This window comes from Leptonychotes weddellii, chromosome 4 (assembly GCF_054177405.1).
Source record: "Leptonychotes weddellii isolate Sample4059 chromosome 4, ASM5417740v2, whole genome shotgun sequence".
Classification (NCBI taxonomy): Eukaryota; Metazoa; Chordata; class Mammalia; order Carnivora; family Phocidae; genus Leptonychotes; species Leptonychotes weddellii.
In genome coordinates, this window is record NC_138372.1 from 12,184,097 (window position 1) to 12,209,225 (window position 25,129).

General features: G+C 53.0%; 1 protein-coding gene across 1 annotated transcript in view; it reads left to right on the top strand.

The window, feature by feature from the left end:
• The window catches only part of IGSF21 (immunoglobin superfamily member 21), a 228,595-nt gene that overhangs the window by 170,407 nt on the left and 33,059 nt on the right, over window positions 1–25,129 (top strand). Inside the window, exon 4 of the mRNA XM_081817170.1 lies at window positions 20,742–20,860. Coding sequence (XP_081673296.1) covers window positions 20,742–20,860 — 119 coding nt within the window. The remainder of the gene's footprint in view (window positions 1–20,741; window positions 20,861–25,129) is intronic.

The following is a 25,129-nucleotide window of genomic DNA, read 5'->3' on the forward strand; positions in this document are numbered from 1 at the left end:
GGGGCGTCCCCATCTATGTATTTCCCTTTTACACGAAGATTTACACAGAGGGAAGTGCTTAATGCAGAGGGCTCAGCTCAGGGAACCACACTCATTTACCCCTGTGCCCGCCCCCTGCACAGATCGGGATGTAAGGCATTCCCAGCATCCCACAGAGTGTCTTTCCACCAAGAGGGAAACATGATTTTAACTTTGGAATCAACTCAGACTAGTTTCTCCCAGGCTTGTTTTGCATGTAGATAGATTTGCACATTGTGTGTCTGGCTTCTTTCACTTAGCATGACATCTGGGAGATCTGTCCACATGGTTGTATGTGTCAGTGGATAATCCTTTTTCATCGCTGTGAACTACTCCGTTGTGGGGATCAATTACAGGCTATTTATCCGTTCTCCAGTGCAGGGACGCCGGGGTTGTTGCTTCCAGTTTTAAGCAATGACAAGTAAAGTTGCTTTGAACGTGAGCATTCATTTCTCTCGGATGCATCCCTAGGAGAGGAGATGCAGGAGCGTGGGGGGAGGCAGATGTTCAACCTCAGTGGAAGCCGTCTGTATTAATTTGCTAGGGCCACCATAACAAAAGACCACAGGCTTAACAGAAATGTGTTCTTTCATAGTTCTGGAGGCTTAAAGTATGAAACAAAGGTGTCAGCAATGGCTCTGCTCCCTCTGAAGCTCTAGGGAAATATACCTTGCCTCTTCCCAGCATCTGGTGGTGGCCGGCAGTCCTTGGCTTATGGGCGCATCACTCCATTCTCTGCCTCTGTCCTCACATGGCGGCCTCCCTCTGGCTTTGTGCCTTGGTGACCCAATTTCCCTCTTATAAGGGACACCAGACATCGGATAGGGCTCACCCTAATCCAGTATGACCTCATCTTACCTTGGTTACATCTACAAAATATCCTATTATGCAAATAATGTCTCATTCACAGGTACCAGGAGTTAAGATGTCAACATATCTTTTGGAGGGACCCAATTCAGCCTACAACACTGCCTGTCACCCAAGTGCTTTTCCCCTTTCAGAGCCCCACCAGCAAGGGATGAAAGTTCTAGATGCTCCACATCCTGTGTGTTCCTACCTTTGCTGCAGCCATAAGAGTGTCTCCATTTCTGAAAGCACCCACCATGCTTCTCCACCCCCTGACTTTACAGAAGTGGCACCCATCACCCCTACCTGTCTAACCCCCCACCCCACTAATACTTCCAGAACAAACTCACACATTTCTGCCCCTGAGCATCTGCCCTGAGACCTCTGCCTGGGCCTAATTCAACAGGCCCTCCCCGGTGTTCAAACCCAGGTGAGCAAGTGCTTCACCTATCCGCAATCCATTTCTTTGCCTGAAATGTTCCAGATGTCCACATGGCTTCCTCCTCCTGTCCATCCGAGTCTCTGCTCGGATGTCACATCTGCAGAGAGGCCTTCCCCGACCACCTTGTCTAAAGCAGCATCTCCATCGTTATCTTTACTCTACCTTTATTTCCCCATAGAATATATCTACGTAACTTCCTGGTGTTATGTGTTACATACATAAGTTTGCTTATTTATGGTCTCCCTTGCCCTCTAGAAATCAAGCTTCCTCTCCTCTCTTGCTCACCCGCTCCATCCCCAGCACCCGGAAGGTTGCCGGGGCAATCAATAAATCCTTGTTAAAGAAATGAATAACTGGATCTGTAGAATGGGGTGAGAGTACCTGCTTGCCTGGGGAGGGTAGCCGCTGGGAGAGGAAATGGGATCTCGCTCCGTCAGGTTCTAGTGCAGAAGCAGCCAACTCCGGAAGCTCCAGGGAAGAACACGTGTCTTTGCCTCTTGAAGCTTCTGGAAGCGCCCACGTGCATGGGCTTGTGGCCCCCTTACAGCAGTGACCTTTCGCCAACTTGTACCTCTGTTACCACCTCTTCTTTCCCGAGCCTGCCCCTCCTGCCCCTCTCTGCTAGGGACTCCTGTGATTTCATTCCAGGAGAGTCTCCCCACCTCGGGATCCTCAACCACATATGTGAAGTCCCTTTGACCATCGGTAAGATGCAGGGCCCATCCGCATGGTCCTTTCTGTACCTCCAGTTCCCTCTTTAGCGTCTGGTGAAGAGTGGGTGCTCAGGAACTTGGCATGGGCTCCCGGAGAGCAAGAAGCCCTGTTATCCATCCCTGTGCCCCCACTGTGCTGGGCTGGCCTGGCAGGCTGAGCCCCTCAAAGGCATTTGTTGAACTGAGTGGACCCACTGGGTACTGTGTGGGGTGGGCACGGAGACTGCCTGGGTAGAGAACTGGGGTCTGGGGAGGAGGAGGCTGGTGGGGAGAGGAAGCGGAAGGCATTGTGGTGGGAGAGGGAAGAGGGGGCTGGCTCATGCGGGGTTTGGGCTCCAAATGAAAGGGCTCAAGTTTGACCCCCTCAGGGTGTCATGGAACTGGATCTTTGCTGGGAATAATCAAGCCGAAGCGTAAGGAACCCCTTAAGACAGGAGATGACATGATAGGGTCACCCAGCACTAGGTTCCTGGTGTCTGAATCCCAGCTCTGCCACACGGCTGTGGGACCCTAGGTGGGGCCTCAGTTTCCCTCCCTCTAAACTGGGACTGATGAAAGTAATAGTACCTACCTTGTAGAACGCTCCCGAGGCTTAGACGAGTACATAAAGCTCTTAGAACTGGCACAAGGCACAGGGAGTAGACGCGGGGTGACGATTATGGGCTAAGCACCTTACATGGGTGTCAGCCTCTGCCACGTTCACCCAGCAACCTTTACTGAATGCCTGTGATGAGCCAGGCATGGTGCTGGGCCCTAGGGAGACACGGTGGTGACCAACCCCACCCAGGCCCCGCTTACGCAGGGCTCTCGATTACCACTGGGGGGAGGAATCATTATTGCTTCCATTTCACAGGTGGGAACACTGAGACCTACGTCTGCCCAGCACTTGAGGTCACATGACTAGAAAGCAGAGGTGCCAACATTTAACACTGGACAGTCTGCGCTCTGTCTGGACTGCTGTCCTCTGTTGCTTCCTGATTCACAGCCCTAGTACCCAGAGTCCTGGAAGTCTGCCCTGAGTCTTTCCGGAAAACTTGGAAGCGGCTCTGAAGCAGGGTTCTCTGGCCTTATTACAGCCATCTCGGGAAGACATGAAAATTTGGCTCTGATCAAATTAGACCCGTGTTGTGGTATAACTTTCTACATTCACCATAAAGCTGATAAACTAATAAATTAGCCAGAATGAAAATATCATCAGGCAGGACTACACACTAACGCATGGTCGTAATTACTCCCGCGGCCTGGGCCAATTTCTCAAATTTCGCCTTGGCCAACTTTCCTCAGCTCACCATGTCCCTAATAAGGCATAACTCACTCTATAAACATTAAATTGACTTATTTATTTTAAATTACAGTGGAACTGAAAACCACCTTGATAAACCTATTCTCATGCATCTGCCTTCTCTTGAACATACCCTGATTTTTTTTTTTTTTTTTTTAACAAAGACATTGCCTAGTTTGCCTCTACCCTCCCCCTCCTCCTCGTCCTCTTCCTCCTCCAGCGCAGCCCGGCTGCTCTCTTGCCACATTCCAGCTCTAGAGATCTGACTCATTCCCTGGAGGCTAGCAGGTCATCCTTCACGTATAAAGATGATTCACGGCTAATTAATAGTAGTCACGGGGCCAACACTTACTGAGTGAGTATGACCGATGCTGTGGGCTGGGCCCTCTGCTCCGGCTTCTGCATACATGAACTTGTTGAAGCCTCATAATAAGCCTGTGGGGACCACCCTTCATGAGCCCCACTTTGCAGACGAGGAAACAGGAATCAGAGAAGTCAAGTGCCTTGCCTGAGGCCACACAGAGAATGACCTGTAGCAAAGCCAGGACCCACAGGGGTGGTCTGAGGTCATCCCTCTACCATCCTATCTCAGCAATTGCACAGATGCCAAAGATGCCTCAGGCCCCAGAGAGCACTAGGAATTCCAGCTGCAATAAGACATATTTCTTGAGCTGTAGGAGGCACTCATAGCCCGGTGGGGACCCCAAGGGTCCACAAGCATCTACCTGGCCTGGCTGACAGAGGTACGGGAGGGTGCAGGGCTTGGATGGTTTATCAGAGACCACGTTCAGTGGGAAATGGCCAAAGAAACAGGAGGAAGGCCTTCCAGTTCAGGGGCACAGCAGAGGCAAAGGCCAGGCGGGGCATCCAGAGATCTGTAGCTGGAGTGACGGCAGGGGAGGGTGCTCGAAGCACCGTGTGAGAGGAATCGCAGCAGTGGGGAGCATTTGCTCTGGTCCATCTACACCCCCCCAGGCTATTCCCACTCAGCCCAAGGAGATGAAGCCACCGTCAGCTGAGAGCTGTCCATAGGCCGACACAAGCTGGCCTACCCGGAACCACCTGGAACCAAGAAAAGAGGGAAACTCTGGCTCCAGCCAGCAAGCCTGGCCACACTTGAATCCAGGGTTGGATAATATTGTTCTTGCCAGAGATTAACTTGGATAGGCCCAGCACCAAGGCATATATGTAACTTCACTGAGTCCTCTCCTCGTGTGTACAAATGGGAGTGGTGATGCTTTCATCAAGGACATTGAGTGGTACATGGAAGACACTTAATGTAGACTTGTTAGATGGATAAATGATGGTTGGATGGATGGATGGATGGATGGATGGATGGATGAGTGATGGATAGTTGGATGGATGGACGGATGGATGGATGGTTGAGTGGAGCAATAGATGGATGAATGGATGGATGGATGGATGGATAGGTGAAGGGATGGATAGATGCACTGAAGATTTAATAAGATCCTATATAGAAGCCCCCAGCATGGTATCTGAAACAGAAAAGTCTTTCAGTGTTCGTGAAGTTGGAAGCACAAAGTCTTGCCAAACTCCAGAGTGCAGAGATTCCTGCTTGCCTCTCAGGCTCACTTTCTGGAAGTCAGGGCCCCTGATGGAAAACCGAGACCCAGAGTGAGGCCGAGACAGAGATCTATCAGGGGCCAGCGGGGGTCCTCAGCCTGTGCCAGTCACTGGGCTTGGGCTCTGCCAGACAATGAGGTGGAGCCGTGGGGGGTAGGATGCCCTGGAGACCTTGGGCCCTGTCAGAGTAGGGCTGTCATCATCCCCTCCTCCTCAGCATGGGGCATGGGCACTGCCAGAGCCAGAGAGTGAGTTTCAGTGCGACTTTTGGCATGTTACTTAACCTCTCTGTGCCTCAGCTCCCCCCAGCTATAAAATGGAGATGAGATAATATGTGTATCTAGTAACTGAGTAATAACAACCACAGGGCGATTAGGGGATTCAGTGGGTCAATAGGTTTAAGTGTTTATTTAGAACAGTGTCTGGCGCACTCTAAGTGCTGTGTGTTCTGTATTCAGCAAACGTACTGACCACCGATATGTGCCTAGCAAATTCTAGGTGCTGGGGACACAGGTGGACAGGTTGGCTCATGGAGCTAATGTTCAAGGACGGGGCCCACCCTTTGTTCCACTTTGCAGGACTGATGACGTCTCTCTGTACTGCTGCCTTTCCGTGTGACGTCGGGCCAGTCACAGAACCTCACCGAGCCTCCGGTTCCACTCTGGGTCTTGGTGACAGTTACGAGATGGAATAAGTGGGGTGCTTAGAAGCAGTGCTTTCTCAATCGGTGGTGGTATTGTTCATGCCAACTTTTTCCAGGACCAGCACCCACCCCTCTTCTCCAGGGTCTGTGAACAGGGAAAGAACATTCCATCCTCTCATTTCCTATTATCACACCCCTCACAACGGTCCTGGGGAGCAGGCATTCTATCAGTCACTTTTACAGCTCAGGAGGCAGAAGCCTAGAGAAGGTAAGCAACCTGCCCCAGGTCACAGTGCTTCCAAGTGGCAGAGCTGAGATTTGACCTCAGAGGACCTCTCTCAGATGCCACCACCTGTGCTTATGGCCAGGAAGCCACTCCTTAGCTCTGAGAATCAGAACCACCAGATTCAAGAGACTTCAAGGCCAGGACAAAGCCTCGGACATCCCAAACTCACTGGAGAAAGTGATTCCTTTCACTTTGGTGTTTGGTCTTGAGTGTCGTCAAAGCAGCACCCACCCACATTCTCTCCGTGTCCACCCTGGCGGCTCTGTATTCCAGGATCTCCTTCTCCCACCTAGTCTCTGGGCATGCGGCCGCACCCCTGCCCAGGCCTCTCAAGGAGCAGCAGAGGAGAGCCAAGTGAGGGACAGGCAGCATGAACACCAGTGCTAACAATGGGAATGAAACTGGAAAGGCAGCTTCGGGGCAGACTCTGCTCTCTGTCCGTGTACTCTCTCATTTAGTCCCTCCAAAAGCCCAAAGCCCACAGGAAAGGTACTATTATTGTCCCGAATTTTAAGGTGGGAAAACAGAGGCAGAGTGGTGATGTAACTTGCTCAAGGTCACACAGTTGGTCAGGGGACGAATTGGGGTTCAGAGCAAGGTTCCAGTCTGTGCTCTGAGCACGGCTGTTTTTGGCGTCCATACCGTTCACAAAGACGCTGACAGTGGGTCTGGAGAATGCACAGGGACAGGTCACCTGAAAACTAAAGGCCTTTCCCAGAGCTAGGGGCAGGCATGTTGACTCTAGATGGCTCTTCCCAGACCAGGATTGGGGGCCACCCCACACCCAGCTGCTAGCGCTGTCCTGGGCCAGGGCCACCATTAAATGATATTGCGATGGGTGTGAGGGAGAGCCCCTGCCCCGCCCCCCAAGCTCACAGGTGGGTGAACAGTTGCTCCGTTCCTCATTCTCCCTTTTCCAACACCACCACCAAGAACACATCTCCTCCTTACGTTGGCCATTAGCACAAGGAACAGATGGTGGAGCCTTTGGTTGAGAGGGACGTGTCCATTAAAATGCACCAGTCTGCCAAGCCACTGTTCACTTCTGTGGGCCTGTGTCCTCTGAGAAGGGGTGTGTGTGTGTGTGTGTGTGTGTGTGTGTTTGGCTGAGCATGATGTCTGTTTGGCCTTGGTGGGAATCCAAGGTGCCCACTCCAGGAGCTCAAATGCAACAAGGCTTGGGGAGAGTTGTTAGACAGGTGGCCGCCACCGCAACTCCTCCTTGGCAGGCTCAGCCGAGCCCCTGACGGTCTCAGCTCTGCTACTCACTTGCTCCTTATGTTTCTCCTGTAAGTCCTTCCTCCCATGGGGGTCTCGCTCACAAACTAGGGGCACACAGGCCAAAGCCAGCCAGTAAACGAGTTCTGTGTGATCAACCTTGAAGGGTTTTTTTTTTAATTAAAATTTTTTAATTAAATCAATGGCAAACTTTTGAAAATTAGGAGATTGCAATCCATATCTTTATTTTTAGCTTTTCTTTAAAAAGCGGACGATATGGCCTTTTTACCAGTTATTCCCAAATTACAGCAATCTACTGCCATTGGTGGTGGCTGGATTTACAGGAGGGAATCATTTCTCCATTCCCCATGGCCCACCGGCTTTCTATTGTCTGAAACTGTATCAGTTAGTATTCGTTTGGGCTACATGTAACAAAAACCCAAAGTAAGTGTGTCTTCAACTAGATAAAAGTTTCTTTTTTTTTCTGAGAGCCCATGTAGCCTGTCCAGAGCATGTGGGCTGTTCCAGGGTGTCAGGGATTCAGGCTCCTTCACTCCTGAAGCTCCACTGTGCATGGCCTCCATTCTCAAGGGCACCTCAGAGTCCAAGAAGGCTGCTCCAGCTCCAGCTCTAGGGACTACATTCTAGCCAGGAGGACCAGGAAGGGGAAGGAGAAGAACACACCTCCCTCCCTTGAGGATCCTTCAGAAAGTTGTACATAATACCTCTATTCCCATCCCATTGGCCAGAATATAGTCACATGACCACACCTGCTCTGGGGGTGGCTGGGAAATGTAGTCTTTATTTCAGGCAGCCGTGTGTGGGGCTATCAGGGGTTCCATTACTATGGAAAGAGAGTAGCTGTTGAATTGTTTAACTTCCTTACACAGAAGGTAAGCCTGTGAAGAGGAGACTTTGTCTTTGACTTTGTCTCTGAGCTTCTGTTACTTCATTGGTAATTTACATACTGTTGTTCATCTCATGAAGTCGGTCCAAGGAATTCACAAGGAAATGATGGATGTAAACATGCCCAGCAAAATTTGTGGTGCTTAATGTCAGTTCAGCGGTTGTCAGCCACTTCCATTCTTCCCCCAGATGTCCACATGGTTTGCTCACTCCCCTCCTTCAGGCTCTGCTCAAGTGTCCCCTCCCCCTGACCACCCTGCAATTTAACATTTAAAATTTAAACCCCTACTTCCACTCCCAGCATGCTCTATTCCTGTCCTGTCTTTATTTCATACATCTATAACCACCGACATGCTATTTTTTTTTAAGCTTGCTTTGTCTCTGGCCTCCCTCATCTAGAACATCAGCGTCATGAAGATGGATTTTTGTCTGTATTGTTCACAGCCGTACCCTGGCACCTCAGACAGGCCCTGACACATAGTAGGTACTCCGTAAACATACACTGAGTAAAGGTCTGAATGAACAGATAGTTCTAGAATGTCTTCTCTGTGCGAGGCACGGCTCTGGGGCGAGAGACAGAGCAGGGAACAAGATACCTTCCAGTTTCCACATCCCTGTGGCATCAAGCCCAAAACGAACCCACTAAGATAAATACCTATTACCTTGGATGGGATCTCGGTGCCAGCAAGAGTCTGGGCGTTTTAATTTTGTTTTGACAAAGAGGCTGATGGGAGAGGCTGACTGGCTCCACTGTCTCCCATCTGCCGGCAGCCCCAGGCACCCTGGCCTGACCTTCCCCACACTCAGCCCCACATGGCTCAGGACAGTAAAACATAATTGGCCTGCCCTACTTTTTAAGAGAACCCAGATTGAAGGATTGGGTTTTTTGGTGGGCCGACCTGTTTAAGAGCCTTAAGAGGAAGCTGGGAGTTTCAATTTTCCACTGCCAAAGCAAGGCTGTTTTTAGCTCAGCTTTGATGAAACAGCAGGAATCGGGTTCGGCCCCGGGTCACCCATTAGCTGACCTGGTTGGGATCAGCCCTCCCTCGAGGCCCCAGGCCCAGCTGCAGGTTTACAGGGAAAGTTAAGGTTTGCTTTACTCAACCAGGGTAATTGGCCCTGCTCTGAGCAACCCCGGGGCCATCCCAGAGGAAAGAGGGAACTGCAGGCCACTCTCTCATGTTTTGTCCTCTTGCTGGACTCTCGGAGCCTGACAGATCTGCACTCCGGCCCCAGCTCTTCCTGGCATCCGCTGTGTGACCTTCAACAAATTGCTTGGCCTGTCTGGGCCTCAGTTTCCTAATCTGCTAAGAGGTTTGTCATTTTGCAGGTCCTAAATGATAGAACGTCGGCTGGCTGCCGTGTCCCTCTCGGACTCTGAGGACATCTCCCCCAGTTGGCTCCCTGCGGGAGGCTGGCCTGATTGACAGCCACACCAGAGGGCCCGGCTGGCTCGGGCCCTGGCCGACGAAGCCTCTCTGAATTACAGTGCTTTGGTGTGCCGCCTGCTTGTCTCGGGGTCAAGAACCATGCCTCTGAGCCTCTTTTCTGATCCTTTTGTCAAACTGTGGTTGAAGAGATTGGGTTCTGGGCCACTCCGGTCCCATAGTAGAGGGACCCATGTGATGGGTTCTTGTTGCAGTCTGCTTCCAGGAAAAATGGGGTCCCTGCAGACGAAGGGGCCTGCTCTCCGTCCCCAGAAGGCACAGCCATGCCTTGAGCTGCCTCACCAGCAGGAGGCCCGGAGCCAAACCCATTGCTCTAGAGCCGTAGTCGGCTGCCTTGTTTTCTTCGGAGCACCCACTCATCCTGCTCCTCCCTCACCTCTCTTTCCAGGCTGCAGGAGTTTGCTTCTGCCCTGCCCCTGACTGGTGACCTTGCAGCCTGTGTCACTCACTCCCACCTCCAAAGACAATGAGCTTGGGGCTTCAGGGCATCGACTCTGGGGCCCCATTGTCAGGGTGCGAGCCCCAGCTTCCGGCTGAGTGAGCCCCAGACATCTTCCAGCTGAGTGAGCATCAGCAAGTGCTAAATAACATCCCCATGCCTCAGTTTCCTTAACTGTGAAATTGGGATGATGCTACTAATACCTACCTCACGGGGTTGTTGTGAGGATTGAGCTTTACAGATGGGGAAACCGAGGCACAGATACTGACGAACTTGTCCCACATCACTCAACTTCAGCATGATAAAACTGGGAGTACCGGGCACACAGGAAACTTTGTTATTACTATTACTGTTATTATCTTATTTTGGAGGGCTTCTGTGAGGGTTGAAAGAGATCAGTGTTCAAAGTGGCCAGCACTGGGTCTTACACACAGTAGGTGCTCAATGAACCACTGATGTGCAGAGATGGACGAGGCATGCGTGGTTCCCTAGAATCCCTCAGTCCCTGGGCTGCAGCTGTGTTCATCGAACAAGACCAGAGTGATCACTGGTGCCAGACAATGCACAGGGCCCTGGAATGGCCACCTTCCACGCCTTCCCGCTCCTGCTGAAGGCCGACTTGATTCCAAGACGCTTGGGGTCCTCCTGATGCTGACTCTCACCACCATCAAGTAGAGTGGCAAAGACAGAGAGGCAGAGATTTCTGCTAAAAAGTGAAGCATTCACAGGGATAAAAAGGAGGCAGCAGGTACAACCATGTGCCCCCAGCCTTCTGCCTCATTTCTAGCTGCTCGCCACCCCACTTCCTTTGTCTGAGGTCCCTTTACTGCCTGGTTTCTGGTTCCCCACCGTCCAGTGTCTTTCCAGGCAGCAACTGTCCCATGCCCTGTGCCTGCTGGCCCTGGGAGGGCCTGGGGGGAAGACAGGTGGAAGGAACATCCAGAACCTTTTGGCCCTCCCACCTCTGCCTGCCTCCTCAGCCAGACCCTGCGCTGAGCATGCTGACCATGAGAAACGGATCAATCAGGACTTGGAGGAAGAAGTGGTTTCCATGGCAGCAGCAAGAGGCTGGGGAGGAGAGGCCAGGCGAGGAAGGGGAGGGAGAGTGGAGGGGAGGGTCAGAAGGGGAGGGCTGGGGAGGAGCAGGCAGCTGACCAGAGAGTCAGGAAAATGGGGTGGACAGAGCGGGAGGGAGGATGAGAGTGGGCTTCTGGCTGAAGCTCCCGATAGCAGCCGAACAGGGTGGGAAAGGCCAGGATGGATGGTGCAGCGGCCCCCCCCACCACCTTCCACCAACCGGGCGTCAAGGAGGCCAGAGCGGCAGGGGCCAGTGAGCCCAGATCTGTCAGCATCCAGGGTCCCAGTTACTAACTTCCCAGGTATGGGTGGTCTAGGGATCCCAGGTTAGGCTCCGTGGACTTTTGTTTGAGAATGCATCACTGGAAGATAAAATCTGATTCCTAAGGGCCTTTTCCCACCTCGGAAACAGGTCACTTCCAGTGTGTCCACTGGGAAATCACAGCTGCCATCTCTGGAACACTCCTCTGGGCAGGAATGAGGGGCCTTCCACGGTCACCCCCTTTGAGCCTCAGAACAAAGGCTCCCTACAGCCCAGATGCAGAAGAGGGTAGTGACCTGAGGTCACACAGACCTAGAGGCCTGAGCTGGACTGGCATGAGCGCCCAGCACCTTGCCGTCTAAGAGGAAGGGAATGAAATTCTAGAATGTAGGAGGCTGTAGCTCAGGGGTGGGCCAGTGGGAGATAAGCCCCTTCCCTTGGAAAGGCAATACAGGGGTAGAATGGGGCCTCATCTGGGTCCTCCCCATCTGCTGTTGCTAGAATGAGGGGCTGGCCAGAGACCCAGAGCCACTTGGGTCTCACTTAGACCTCCTTAAATGTTCACAGCCGGAATTGCCAACCCACAAAGTCTGGGGCCGGGCAGGGCCTGAGGTGGGTCCAGACTCCCCAGACTGTGGAGGGAAGCCAGGGGCAGGGCAGGAGGGGACTGGAATGTTCTGGAACTTCTCTCACTCCTTTGCCACCCCTCCCCATTATCCCTCCCTAGCAGCCCTGCATTTGATTGGAAGCCACAGATGTTTTGCACCCACTGAGAGGTTTTATGATGGAAACCATTTTCAGATTGAAAGGGGGACGAAAATCGCTAATGGCTTTTCAAAGGCTCTGGGAAAAAAAAAAAACGTTCAGGCAGTTTCTGGAAAGAAAGGGGAAAACACACAAGGAAGAAGGTAATGAAATTCTTGGTGCCAAGGGAGGGGCTAGGCCCTTAGCTAAGGGGCTTTTCTGGCAGCCCCAGACCCCCTGCCCAGAGCACCCTCTCTCCCCCCACCTGGTCCCTGAGGCCCCCAGTTCGAGACAGCCTGTTCACTCCTAAGTGGTGCCGCTCAAATGTTCTCAGGGGAGCCCACCACATTTAGGCTTGCCAGACCCTCCCCAGTGTGTGTGGGGGGAGTGGCTGTAAGGGGATGGAGGGTGGCTGTGGGCTTCTGGCCCCAAGAAGCAATTCTGACGCATCCTTCTGCTGCTTGGTTGGGGGCAGGAGAAGTTGGACCCAAACTCTCCAGCTTTGTGTTGTGAAAAGAGCACCAGGTAGTTCAGGCTCGTGGAGCTCCCAACTCACTGAGGTTTCTGGCTCAAAGCAACCACAGTTCAGGAGCCGCCCCTATGGGCCCTGAGTGAGGGGTCTGTAATGTTATTACAATCCTCAAGCCACCATGCAGGGGGCCGTCTGTGGCCTGTTGCCCAGGTCCCTCTCTGGGCCAGCCAGCACAGGTAGCCTGGCCTCTCTATCCTTGATCTGCCACTGACTGCTGTCTGGCCTAGGGCAGATCTCTCCTCTCTCTTTAGTTTTCTCATTTGTCAAATAGAAGGTGACCAGCAGCCTGATTTGCCTGGAGCTGAAGGGTTTCTAGAGCAAGGGAATGTCAGTGCTAAAACAGGCAAAGTCTTGAACAAACCAGGACTAGCTGGTCACCCTGGTTAAGCGACCAGGCTGGATTGGGAAATCTGATATTAAAGGAGCAAAGCTCCCAGCCTCCTCTACGTGCATCCATGTTCACAGGACGAGTCCCTTAGCTTAAGGGAGAGTCTCCTTCCTCCACCAGTGTCTCTGCGTATTCAGTCCCCGTGGCTCCACACCTGCCCAGGGGCAACATCTCCCCAGTCCGCTCCTGTCAAAGGCTCGCTGGAGGAGAAAGTCCAGGAATTAACCAAAAGGAGGCGAGGGAATTGTTTCTGGGTTTCAGAATGTTCCATCCCCAACCCTTTGGGGTTGAAACTTCTCTCTCCCCAGGCAGCTTCCCTAGGAATGTATTCAGGATGGGTGGCTCAGGGCTTATCACATTAGCCAAGTTCCCACCAAGTAGAACAAGACTCCACTTGCCCTTGATCTCAGTCTCGGGTCTGGGTTCCACTTTCCGGGGTGAGCTTGAGCTTAGTCTCTCCCCCAGGGGACCAGGAAAGATTGAGAATGCATCATCTCTTTCAGAAGCTGGAAGACAGGGAGCAGGTGCAGGGTCTGGCTCAGGAGGGCAGAGAGAGATTCAGCACCGAGTCAGAGCAGAATGAGAGGGATGGAGGCCATGCTCCGTGTGTGGCCAGCTTTTTGGCAGTCCCTGCTGGTTTAAAGAGCCATGTGGAGTGGCAAAATCTCTCCTCCAATAATTTCTGCTCAACAGTACTCACGAGAAACACACATGTGTCAAGGCCTTCCAAGCTCCACATCTGATATTTGGGGTTTGGTGAAGCCAAGGGGAGGGGACCACCCAGTGTGTCTGGTGGGAGAGGGCAGGGTCAAACAGATGGATGGACCTACAGGGGAGGGAGAAGGACTGAGAACCTGAGACTTGGGGTTTGCTGGTCAGTAGCAACAACATCACCTGGGAGCTTATTAGAAGTTCTCAGGCCCTGAGCAGACCTACTAGAATCTGCCTTTCAACCAGACCCTGGAGGATTGAGTACATTGAAGTTTGAGGTCTGTACCCCCGCACACTCCCAGAGTCTCCGGTAGAGGATCCCATCCCAAGACAAGGCCCTTTCTCACCTGTCCCTGGCTGCTTTCCCAGGTCTGCCAGTTGCCACAAATGCTATCCCCGGTAGCCAGTCCGTTTCCTAGTCCTGCGGGGTTCATGCCCCCAGGGCTGTGAGGGGGACGTCAGAAGCAGTGAGGGCAGCTGGGAAGGGGGAGCAGCCAGAGGTGGCTGAGCAGGTGCACACCTGGGCCACTGGGCCAAACAAACAGACCTGAGCTGCCCACGGGCTCCCAGCCAGGGTCTGCAAATGGCTCAGGTGTGAGGGGAGGGGCGGGGCCAATTGCTGCCCCGCCTTTCCCAGAGAGCGGCAGACCTTCTCCAAGGGTCTTATTAGCAGACATCCCAATAGCACCCATGGCAGCCAGAGAGTTTATGGCCATTTTTATTAGCCCTGCCTCAAGGCTCCGCAGAGATGGAGCGGGCATTCTGCAATAGTTACCCCAGCATTGCAGGAGCACGACCGTGGACTTGGAGAGTAAGCAGGTATTTAAGGGAGGGAGAGAAAAGGTCTGGGCCTCGGGGGCTGCGCAGCCAATCCGGGAGGCATGGCAGATGCACGAACAGTAAAACTTCATTACTTCCCACTTGAGATCTTTCCAGCAGGGATGACAGGGAGCAGAGCTGAGGCAGGCACTAGGCTAAAAAGATTACAGGGGGTGTGTTTAACCTACTTGCAAGAAGGAACTATTTCCCAGCCCCCCACAAGCTCCGTTTCCATGCAAACAATGGTTACACAAATGAAAAGGATCTCTCCTCTCTTCATTAAAGCAAAGCCTCAAAGGACCAATCGCTACCTGAAACTTCTCCACTAGCCCAGAATGAGACACTGTGTATATAAATGAAGACATCTGAATTACAAAATGCTTTTTAAATAGGGTAGATTATAAAAGTTTGGTCCTGACAAGTCTTCTTATTTAATTGTTGAATTTTGGCAAAAGATGTGAAGCCACACGCCTCTTTCTTCCCTCCATCCCTTCCTCCTTCCTTTCTGGGTCCAGATCAGAGATGGTCTCAGTCTCACTGAGTTTGGGCTTGATCCTCCAGTGGATGGAAGCCCAGGGAAGGTTCAAAGTTGGAAAAGGACCCTCCAGATCGCACTGTGATAAGATCACTCTGGCAGCAAGGTAGGGAGGGGATAACCTAGAGGGGCCTCCAGCAGGGGGAGGTGGCAAGAAGAAATACAGGTGGAGAGGTTGCGGGCAGAACAGAATGGGCAGAGGGGAGAGAAGGAAAAGAGCAGGTGTCTGTCACCTATCCTGCAACCTCCTCTCTCCTGAGAGAAGATTAGAAGGAAAGAGGGTCAGAAGCATCTACACAAATGCCATGCATACTTTTCTCATAGAGGAAATCACTTTACCTGAAACCCTAGGAAACGTGATCTACAGGAACAGAAAGCAGATCAGTGGTTGCCTGGGGTTGGGGTGCCAGGGGATTACAAATGGACACCAGGAAACTTGGGGCGGGGGGGGTGACAGATATGTTCACTAGCTTGATTGTGGCAATGGGTTTCAATGGTGTCTCCATATGTCAAAAGCCATCAAATGTGTAAACTTTGTGCACAGTTTATTGTTTGTCAATCATACCTCAATAAAGTTATAAACAACAAAAAAAATTTTTTAAGAGGCAAGGATCCCAGGAGACCCATATGTAATAGAGGTGCCATCAGACCTAACACATTGCGCTAGCCCTAAGACCTGGCAGGATGAGACTGATGTTCGTCATGATGACCTTGATCCTAGGACAACTTAACTGATGTCCAGCCAACCTCTTCCAAGAAGTGGGGAGACATATAGGCAGACTGGATAGAAAGGATGTTTTGTAGTGTTACAGTGTTGCTATTGAAAAGTGTTGCCCTGTCTTCTTGGCTACATACTTGACACTTCAGACAGTGCCTGGTGTCTCCTCTGGCACTTAATAGTTTGTTTATTTTTTTTTTTATTTTTTTATTTTTTTTAAGATTTTATTTATTTATTTGAGAGAGAGAATGAGATAGAGAGAGCATGAGAGGGGGGAGGATCAGAGGGAGAAGCAGACTCCCTGCTGAGCAGGGAGCCCGATGCGGGACTCGATCCTGGGACTCCAGGATCATGACCTGAGCCGAAGGCAGTTGCTTAACTAACTGAGCCACCCAGGCGCCCAATAGTTTGTTTAAAAATGTAATTGTGTAATGGTGTAGGGGGAAGATTCTGACAAGCGCCTACCCCACACCGGGCTCTGTTCTGAGTGCACTTGTCTTGTTCATTCATTTAGGCTTCTGATATCCGCACATGTCACTCACTGGATCACCTGATTCCCTAACGATACAGCAAGGGAAACTCAAAGATGCATTCTGTGTCCTCCCTGTCCTGCCCCCTATTCCCAAGTCCACCACCTCCATTCTGTGCGAATCTAGGACTCTTCCCAATGGAGAGACAAAGCCACGGAAGGAGAGGTGAGCGGAGGCTATGAAGTCGGGTCAGGTGTGGAGAATGTGAACACAACTCGCTCGGGGGACTGCAGTCAGCGGAATTAAGGGGGCCCACCAGAAGCTGGAGGAAGGGAATTTAGGAAAATAAAAGGCCATCCTGTTTCTCTCAGCAGGGAGGAAGCAGATGGCTCTCATTACCTGGATAGTGGTGGGGCTCAGAATAGAAATACGCTCTAGAGCAGTGGAGGCGAATTCCGGTACCAGAGCGCTCAAACTCACCTGCCAGTTGGTGAAGGAAGATCCCAGGAGCTGATGCCTGGGCAAAGGCACGGGGGCAGGCACCAAGTCCTTGGCATCTCTGTATCGGCCCCTCACCCCCAAGACTCAGCATGGGGCATGACGCAGAGTAGGCCTACACACTTGTGCTGGCCCTGAGCCTGGCAGAAGCCCCAGTGACCAGCCCTTGCACGGCCTAACCTGAGCCACGGGGGCCATGGGGACAACCAGAGGCGCCCCCCCACTATCTCTGTGTCCAGTTTTTCAAAAACACAATTACATGCCCTTCAGAGCCTCTGTCAGTGTGGGTAAGCTCCAACCACTAAACTGCACTACACTGATTTTGCCAGAAACCTTTGCAGTTATTAATAGTTTATTGATCGGAGCCTATTGCTGATGAGAGTTGGTCTTCTCGCCCCAGCCCCCTCAGGGCCCTGCTATCTGTGCAAGGCCTTTTATCCAGCATGCAGTTCAACGCCACTCAGATCTAGGGAGAGATCTTGGGGCCACTTGATCTACTTTAGAAGGCTAGCACCGAGCGCACAAGGTCAGATGAGGTGTTTGGTCCAAAGCAAAGCTGTGCCCTGGAAACTGTTGGGTCTGCAGGTAAGAATGAGACTCTGCACCTGCTTTCCGGCACAGAGGGAGACAGCATTCTCCGTGCTCACTCCACGGCCTCCTGGAAGGTTGCTGCCCATGTACTGAATGTTGACGAGTACCTACCATGATGGCAAGCACCATGCATGGTCGTGGGACATGCCGGTAAACCAGACAGGGGCAGACCCGCCTTCCCAGAGCTTACGGGGTGTGGCAGGGGAGGAGGGTGTTCGAGAGTCACGGACATAAGTCATCAAGTAACAGTTTAGACAAGTACTGCTGTATCAGTTCGCTATTGCTGCATAATGAGCCATCCCAAAGCTGGATGGCTTAAAGCAATGTCCATGAATTATTGCTCATGAGTCTAGGGGTTGGCTAGGCTCACTCTTGCGTTTGACCTTGACTGGCATGGCTGGGCCAGCTGGGGCCTCTCTCCATGTCTGTGTGCTCTTGTCCATATCAGAGGCTTGTTCTCAGGGAGGAAGCAGGAGTGAGAGGGGGGAGAGAGTGGCAGGGGGGTACAGAGAGAGAGAGAGAGTTCTTTTGAGACTTCGGCTTGGAATTTGCACACCATCACTCTTACACATCCTATTGGTCAAAACAAGTCACAAGGCCAAGAATGGGAAAGAGATTCCACCCTTAGATGGGAGGAACTGTAAGGCAATTGCCAGAGGCATGGACGCAGGGAGGCTGTCAAGCAGGGCCATTCATGCCATCCAACCCCGACACTCACCTGGTCCTGAGAAAGTGACCAATCCTTTGTAACTTGAAGGATGCAGCCAGGGGAAGAAAACACAACATTCCCCAGAACAGAATGTTGCAAGCAAGAGTGCTGAATCAAGGCACTGGGCTAAATGCAACCTGTGTCACCTCTGAGGTGTCCTGGATGGGATTCTGGAACAGAAAAGGGACATTAGTGGAAAAACTGGGGAAATCCAGAAAAAGTCTGGACTTGAGTTAATAGTGATGTATCAACATTGGCTTCTTCGTCTGACAACTGTACCACGGTCGTGTAAGACGTTCATGAGGGAAGTTGGGTGAGGGATGTATGGGAATGTTCTATTCTCCGTGCAACTTCTCTGTAAATCTAAAACGATTCCAAAATTAAGTTTATCTTTTAAGAAGGCATTTGGCAATGAGAGGAATGGAAAGAACACCGTTGAGGCTGGAGGAGGGCAAGGCTAAGAGGCGCTGGAGATGTGGCAGGAAGCAACCAGGTTGGCCAAGATAAGGACTCCGGTCTTAATCTTTAAGAGCAGAGAGAAGTCTCTACAGGGCTTTAGTAGGGAAGTGCCATCAATTCTATTTGCATTTGAAAAGATCTGGGTTCTACCTGCAGGATGGATCCAGAGGGAGATTAGCAGGGACAGGAAAACCAGTTAACATTCTGCCCACATTCCAAGTGAGAAAAGGTGGGTGGGGGGGGGGAGGAGGGAAGTGGATACAGTGCGGGATGTATTTGGGAGGTTGGAGCACCCAGGACTTGGCCACTGAGTGTGGTTGGGGAGATGGAGCATGGTGCCCACGAGAGGGTCTGGGACCATTGGTGGAGCTAGGGAGCCCAGTGAAGGAACACCTGAGTCTGTACAGAGTCCTAAGCGGGGAAGCCGTCTTCTTCACAAGTCACCAATCCAAGTGTCCCCTGAGCCACCTTCTATCACCTGCACTGTGTCACCTACAGGAGTCGCCCAAACATACTGCTTATGTTACTGTCCCCTGAGCATGTCATCAGTGTTGCTGTCACCTAAACACGTCTGCATTTATCACCCACGTGGCAGTTACCTGCGCGTTTCCACCTGGGAGCCAACCCTGTCACCATTACCTCATTACATCACCTGGGTGGCTGCCAGCGGACACGTGTCTCCTGAGCCTGTTTCTGTAGGGGTATGTCGCCTGCGCACATGTCACCTGCACAACTCACTTACTGTATAACTGATACCTATGAGTGTCACCTAAGTATGTCACTCTAGGCGACCGTCACTCAGCAACAGTGCCCGGGAGAGGGGCTGTTTTTCCAGCCTAGCTGAGTTACAAGCAAACAGAATAGCTCCCAAGGGGAGCCAGTCCCCTGCTGTTCCCGCTGACAGCGTGCTCCCCTGAGGGTGGGGAAGGGAGGAAGGCAGCCTCTTCCCCACAGTTTCCCTGATGAAAATCTCCCGTTCTCCCAGTCCTTTTATGACAGTCGGTAGACCAGATGTCAGCCTCTGCGTATTCTATGTAAATGAAGGTGTTTGCTTATGCTAATGTGTGTTGGCTCTGTTCTGAGCCAGCAGCGGTAGAACGCAGGCTGAGAGCCCAGGTGTGGGGAGCACTGAGTCAGGAGGGAGGTGGGGGGCACTGAATCAGGAGGGAGGTGGGGGGCACCGAGTCAGGAGGGAACGGAGCTGGGAGACAAAGCAGGGGGCAGTGGACATGAGAGGAGAGAGTGAATCTGAGGTTGGAGAGCACAGCAGAAGCTGATGGGAGTGGGTGGCTTAGGTGAGTAGAGAGCCAACGTGTCCATGAGGAGGTGGGAACAGAGAGCTAGATCCAAGGAACCTCCCTCCTCGGGGGCGCAGGGCTTGACCCACACCCAGAGCCTGCGCCCTTCACCGCCGCCCTCTCCTTCCCCTACCGCGCTCTCTGATCGGACTAAAGGGCCGGTGTGGTGGACAGGGCTTCATGACCGTGACTATGACCGTGAGCTTCTTCCTGTTTTGTGCTGTGGTGTTACAACCAGAGACCCAAACACAGAGACCCCACTGCCTCTAAGTTGTGGCCAGAAGAGGCTCCCCTTTGGCAACATGATTAGGCACAGAGAAGGCTGGAACTTGCCAGAGGACCCAGAGATTTCCCTGATGCAGCAGTGGTCTAGCCCCCATCCCTCCAGGCCACAGCTCCTTGCTGAGGACCCCAGGCAGAACCAGCTGCTCCCTGCTTTGTGCTCGGAAAGGCCCACCCTTAAGGATGGGAGGTGTTGATCCACTGGGACGGGGGCTCCTTGGAGATGAGAAGTTTCCTGTTTCTTCTCAATCCCCCAAGGCTGGACCCAAAGGGACAGCAAGGCAGTTGCCTAAAGAGGAATTTAAATTCCCATCCTCGCTCTTATTAGCCATATCGGTGGGGGTGGGCGGGGGACATCTGTGCCCCCTCTAGAGCCTCAGTTTCCATGTTTACGAGGTGGGCATAGTGATCCTATGCGGAGGGCAGAATGAGGTGACGCGCTAGGGCACAGCTTTGAGCCTGTGCCACACATCAGATGCCTCTTAGCCCAGTCATACCCGGGGTCCTCTAGGCGCGGGCACCGTTTACCATCCGCAGCTCAAGAAACTGAAAGGAGCACAGATGTAACTCCGGTTGGACACACAGCCCCCACACCCTCACCTCCTGGAGCGTCGCACACAGGGCCTGGCATACAGTCGGTGCTCCATAAATGTTGCTGCCCCTCCCCCTCCCAGCGTAGCACAGGAGCACGTAGTCGATCCAGGATCGTCTGTTGAACAGAGGCTGAACGGTGGGGCTTGGAGGTTGTTTTCGGGGTGATGGGGGACTGCGCTTTCCAGGGCCCTATGATGGGCCTTCATCCTGCCCCCCTGCTTCCCCCCAGGCTGCCCGAGGTCCGCATCTCAGACAATGGTCCCTATGAATGCCACGTGGGCATCTACGACCGCGCCACAAGAGAGAAGGTGGTCCTGGCATCGGGCAACATCTTCCTCAACGTCATGGGTGAGTGCAGGGCCCCTGGCCCCAGGGTCCCAGCGAGGAGCTGCGTGCATGCGCGTGCGCCCTGCACAGAGGGGCTGTCTTGGGAACCACCTGCCAAAACGTCTGCTGGGAGGCCGTGAACCCTCTTCTTTCCCACTCTTGCCTTCAAGGAGCGAGGAGACTGGCCCTGCCGAGGTAGGACAGTTGTGGTCTTACCACCCAAGGGTTTCCTCCCAGGAAGCCCTTCTCCTCCCAGGAAGCCCTCCTCCTCCCAGGACAAGGCAGGGCCGGGCCTTGTCCCTGGATCCTCATGGCCTGGGCACTTTGAAGGGGCTCTGACACCTTGACTGGGACAAATGAGGAGCTGACAGCAGAATGAGGGCTTCCCAGGGGAGCAGCAGACCTCAGTGTCCACTTCTGTAAGGCAGGGGTGGGATGCAGGACCCCAGCTCTGGGCCCTGTGACCCAGTGAGGACACAGGGAGGGAGCACCTTTCCAGGCTGAAGCCAAGAGCCACGTTCATAGAAGTGCCCGTGGGAACAGTGCAGTGGGGGAGGGTCCCCCCCTGGCGGCAGGATAATCTGGGAGCCTCCCTGGGGGAGGTGATGCATATGGGCTGCAGAGAGTGATTCTGACCCTGAATCTCCCCCGGCCTTTCCTGGGGCATGGAAGCATCGAGTGATCGGTAAGAACGTGCACTGGACTCGGTGTCAGAGCGTCCTGGGGTCTGACCCTGTATCTGTGCCTCCGTTTCTCCATCTGCAAGATGGGGATAGTAATGCTAGTGCCTGTCTCTGGCTGGCTGTGTCCTCACCCCGGCCTCGGTTTCTCCATTTGTCAAACAAAGGCCTTGCTCCCAGCGGTCTCAGCAGCCTCTGGCGCTGCTGGCGTTCTCCTCAGGCACGTTCTCCGATTCTGCTGCCAGAATTCTAGGGACTTGGCCCCGACTCCGGGCTCCAGCGTTCTCTGATTTTCTTATCAAATGATATTTACCAGGGAAACAAAGTTTGTCATAGTCAGGCAATCAATGAAAGCATAAAGGCCCTGAGGAAAGCCACCGCTCTAGGGAAATTGAAAACCTCCAAAGGCCAGACCTCCAGAGGGACACTGATTCCCGCAGTGGCAGCACATGGTGTGTTCTGGCTTCGTGGCTTCCTGGGGGATGGGCCGTGGCGGGGAGGTGACTGTGCCAGGAAAACCTCCCTCCCTTCACTGAAGGAGGCTTGGTGGTGCCCGGCCCTAGGCTAGTGAGCCCAGGGAATCTGGTGAAAAACAAAACTCAGTGTGCACCATTGAGGGGCTCCCAGTCTGATGAGGGACATGTACGTAATCATCCATCCATCAGATATTTCTTGAGCACCTACTATGCGCTAGGTAATGGACATACTCCTTCAATAGGACAAGGTCCTTGGGGAGGTGTATCCTGTGCATGAGCCAAGCATAAAACACACATAGATGCCTAAGAGAGAACTGTGGACAGTGCCAAATCCTGGGCAGAAAATCAGGCAGGTAATAGGATAGAGTGGCTGCAGGCGGGGTGGCAGCTAGTTTAGGGGGAGGACCCAAGGAGGGTCCCTTGGAGGCTTCTGGCTGTGCTTTCCATGTTATGTCATTCAGTCCTCACAACCCACCCGAGGGTAGGCACTAGTATTATTGGTCCCATTCTGCAGACACAGATATGGAGGGACAGAGAAAGCAAGCAGCCTACCTAAGGTCACACAGCCAGGATCACAAAACCGTCCTGTGATGGCAGTCCAGTGTTGGGGCTGGAAGCCAGGCATCTTGCCTCTCACACCGGCTGTTGCACCCCTGGAAACAGTAGAGACACTCCAGCTGAGGCTTCTCTCTATGTGAGCAAGGACAGTGTCCTCAAAAGCCCCCTCCTCCAGGAGGCCCGCACTTCTCCTTAATTCACCAAAGCTCCCTGAGCAGGTTGCTCTCCCTCCATGGCCTGTCTTCTCCTCCATACACCAGGAGGACGTGTAACCAGATGCTCCTAAGCCCTCCTAGCTCTGACATCTTTTAAGTCCATTATCCCACCTGCTAAGCAAGGAACCTAAGGTGCAGAGAGACCTTATGGGACAGACCAGAACTGCTTGGCTGGCCTGATGGTCCTGGCTGAGCAAGGCAGTGTGCTCCTGGCAGGTCTGGCTTCTCTCTCCGCCCGTGGCACGGCTGGCGGAGACTTTTCTCCTCCGATCTCGCTGTCTGGGCAGCAAGGAACTGTGAACCTCTGGGCTCCTCCCGACAGAAGGTAACAGCCATGTGGGATGGGGCAGACAGCTGATGAGATCCCAGTTACTGAGCAGGAGGCTGAGGCTGTTGGGGAGACCGGGGAGGGGCAGACCCCCCAGTGGCCCCAGACTCTGATCTCTGGAAATTCAGGGTGTCCGTGGGCAGGATTCTTACTGAAATAGCACTCACCTTGGTCAATCCTCTGACGGACCCACTGCATAGAGGTCATTGTGCTTGCTGTCGGTGGTCCTGGCCCAGCTGTCTCCTGATGGGGCAGGTCCCCCCATGCTCACTAAGGCTGCAGCTGAGCCGACAACACAGCCACAGTCCGTCCCCAGGCTGTGCCTACAGTGCATGAGCTTCTGGCTTCGTGTGCATTATGTTGTGGAATCCTGGCAACAGCCCTGTGAGCCAGGAGATGTTATAATCCCTGTTATACAACATTAGGACACACAGGTTTTAGGCTGAATCCCAGATCCATCATTGTGTTCATTAGCCTCTCTGGGCCTCAGTTCCCCATCTATAAAATAGGGACAAGGGTGGCTACCCCCTAGAGTAGTTGTAAGGTTTTGTTTTTTTTTTAATTTAAATAAAGTTTGCAGGACTCCTGGGTGGCTCAGTTGGTTAGGTGTCCGACTCAGAGCTTTGGCTCAGGTGATGATCTCAGGGTTGTGGGAGCCTCGAATCCAGCTCTGTGCTCAGCAGTGAGTCTGCTGGAGATTCTCTCCCTCTGCCCCACCCCCTTGCACTCTCTCTCTCTAAAATAATAAATAAATAAACCTTTAAATGAATGAATGAATGAATGAATGAATGAATGAATGAATGATGTTTGCAAAGCTCCTAGCCCAGATGAGGCGGCCAAGAGGTTCCATAGGCTGAGACCGCACTGTACCTGTCACCCAGACCCAGGCTCGGAGAAGGAAGCGGCTCGGGCAAGGTGGGGCCATTCAGTGAGATGATCTCCAGGACAGAGTGCCCTGAGCCCAGCGCCCGGCACCTTCCGAGTGCTCAGTAAATGGTATCTCTCACGACAAATACGGATCATGTCGGTTACACATCGGGCTCAATTAGAAAGACTTGAAAATTGGGTGACTCTGCCTTCCCCTCCCTGACCCACCCCTTTAAATATATTTCAGGGCAGGTGTCAAGCACTACAGTCAGCTCTCTGCCTTGGCCGGTGACATGGCACACATAGACCCTCGTCATACACACGCACTCACGCACGCACGCGCACTCACCAACACCCTCCCTCCAAGCGAGTGGAGGCCATTGAAAGCTGGGGTGTCCTTTGAGCGACAACGGACCCTAAGGACCATGGCCACCAACAGTGGGGCAAGATAGCCCTCTCCTCGATTTGGGGGCCAAGGGAAGCTTCCTAGGATTGTGGGGGGAAAAGAGACGAGGAGCAGGGCCCGTCCCATGGCCCCGCACGCATCCCAAGCACAGAGCAATTGTGCGGGAGAGGCTGGCCTCCCGTCTTCCGCCACTGCATCTGCATCCAGCACATTCTACCGTGCTGTTTCCATGGGCCTCAGGGTGCAGATCAAAATGTGAGAGCGGCTGTAATTTCACGCCTGTAACATCCCCGCTATGTGGTGGGAAAAGACATTTGGGAGCCCCGTGGGTGACACCGAGGGTTTGTGCCGCCCACAGTCATTAAAACGTTTTTATCCGAGCTGCAGATAAATTGTAAGCCAATTTGAAAGCTACGTGCTGGGCTCCAGGAATGCATTATACACAGTCACGGAAGGATTGCAGAGGCTCTTCTTGGGGGTGCAGGTTATGCGGGGAGCATGTTAAGGGTGAGATGTTACAATCAATTAAATGTGAGCCCAGACACCCCCACCCCTGCCCACGCCGAAAGACGCTGCTCTCCTGGTTCCGCCGGAAGACCAAGAGGCAAGGTGTCTCTGCCATCCTCTCCGTACAGGCCTGCCACCGAGGGGGCCCTTTCAACCCACAGTGAATAATCAAGGCCACTTTCCATCAAGCACAGGCTGTGTGGCCGGCCCTGTGCACTGAGCGTCCAGCGCACTGTTGATCATACGACCTTCA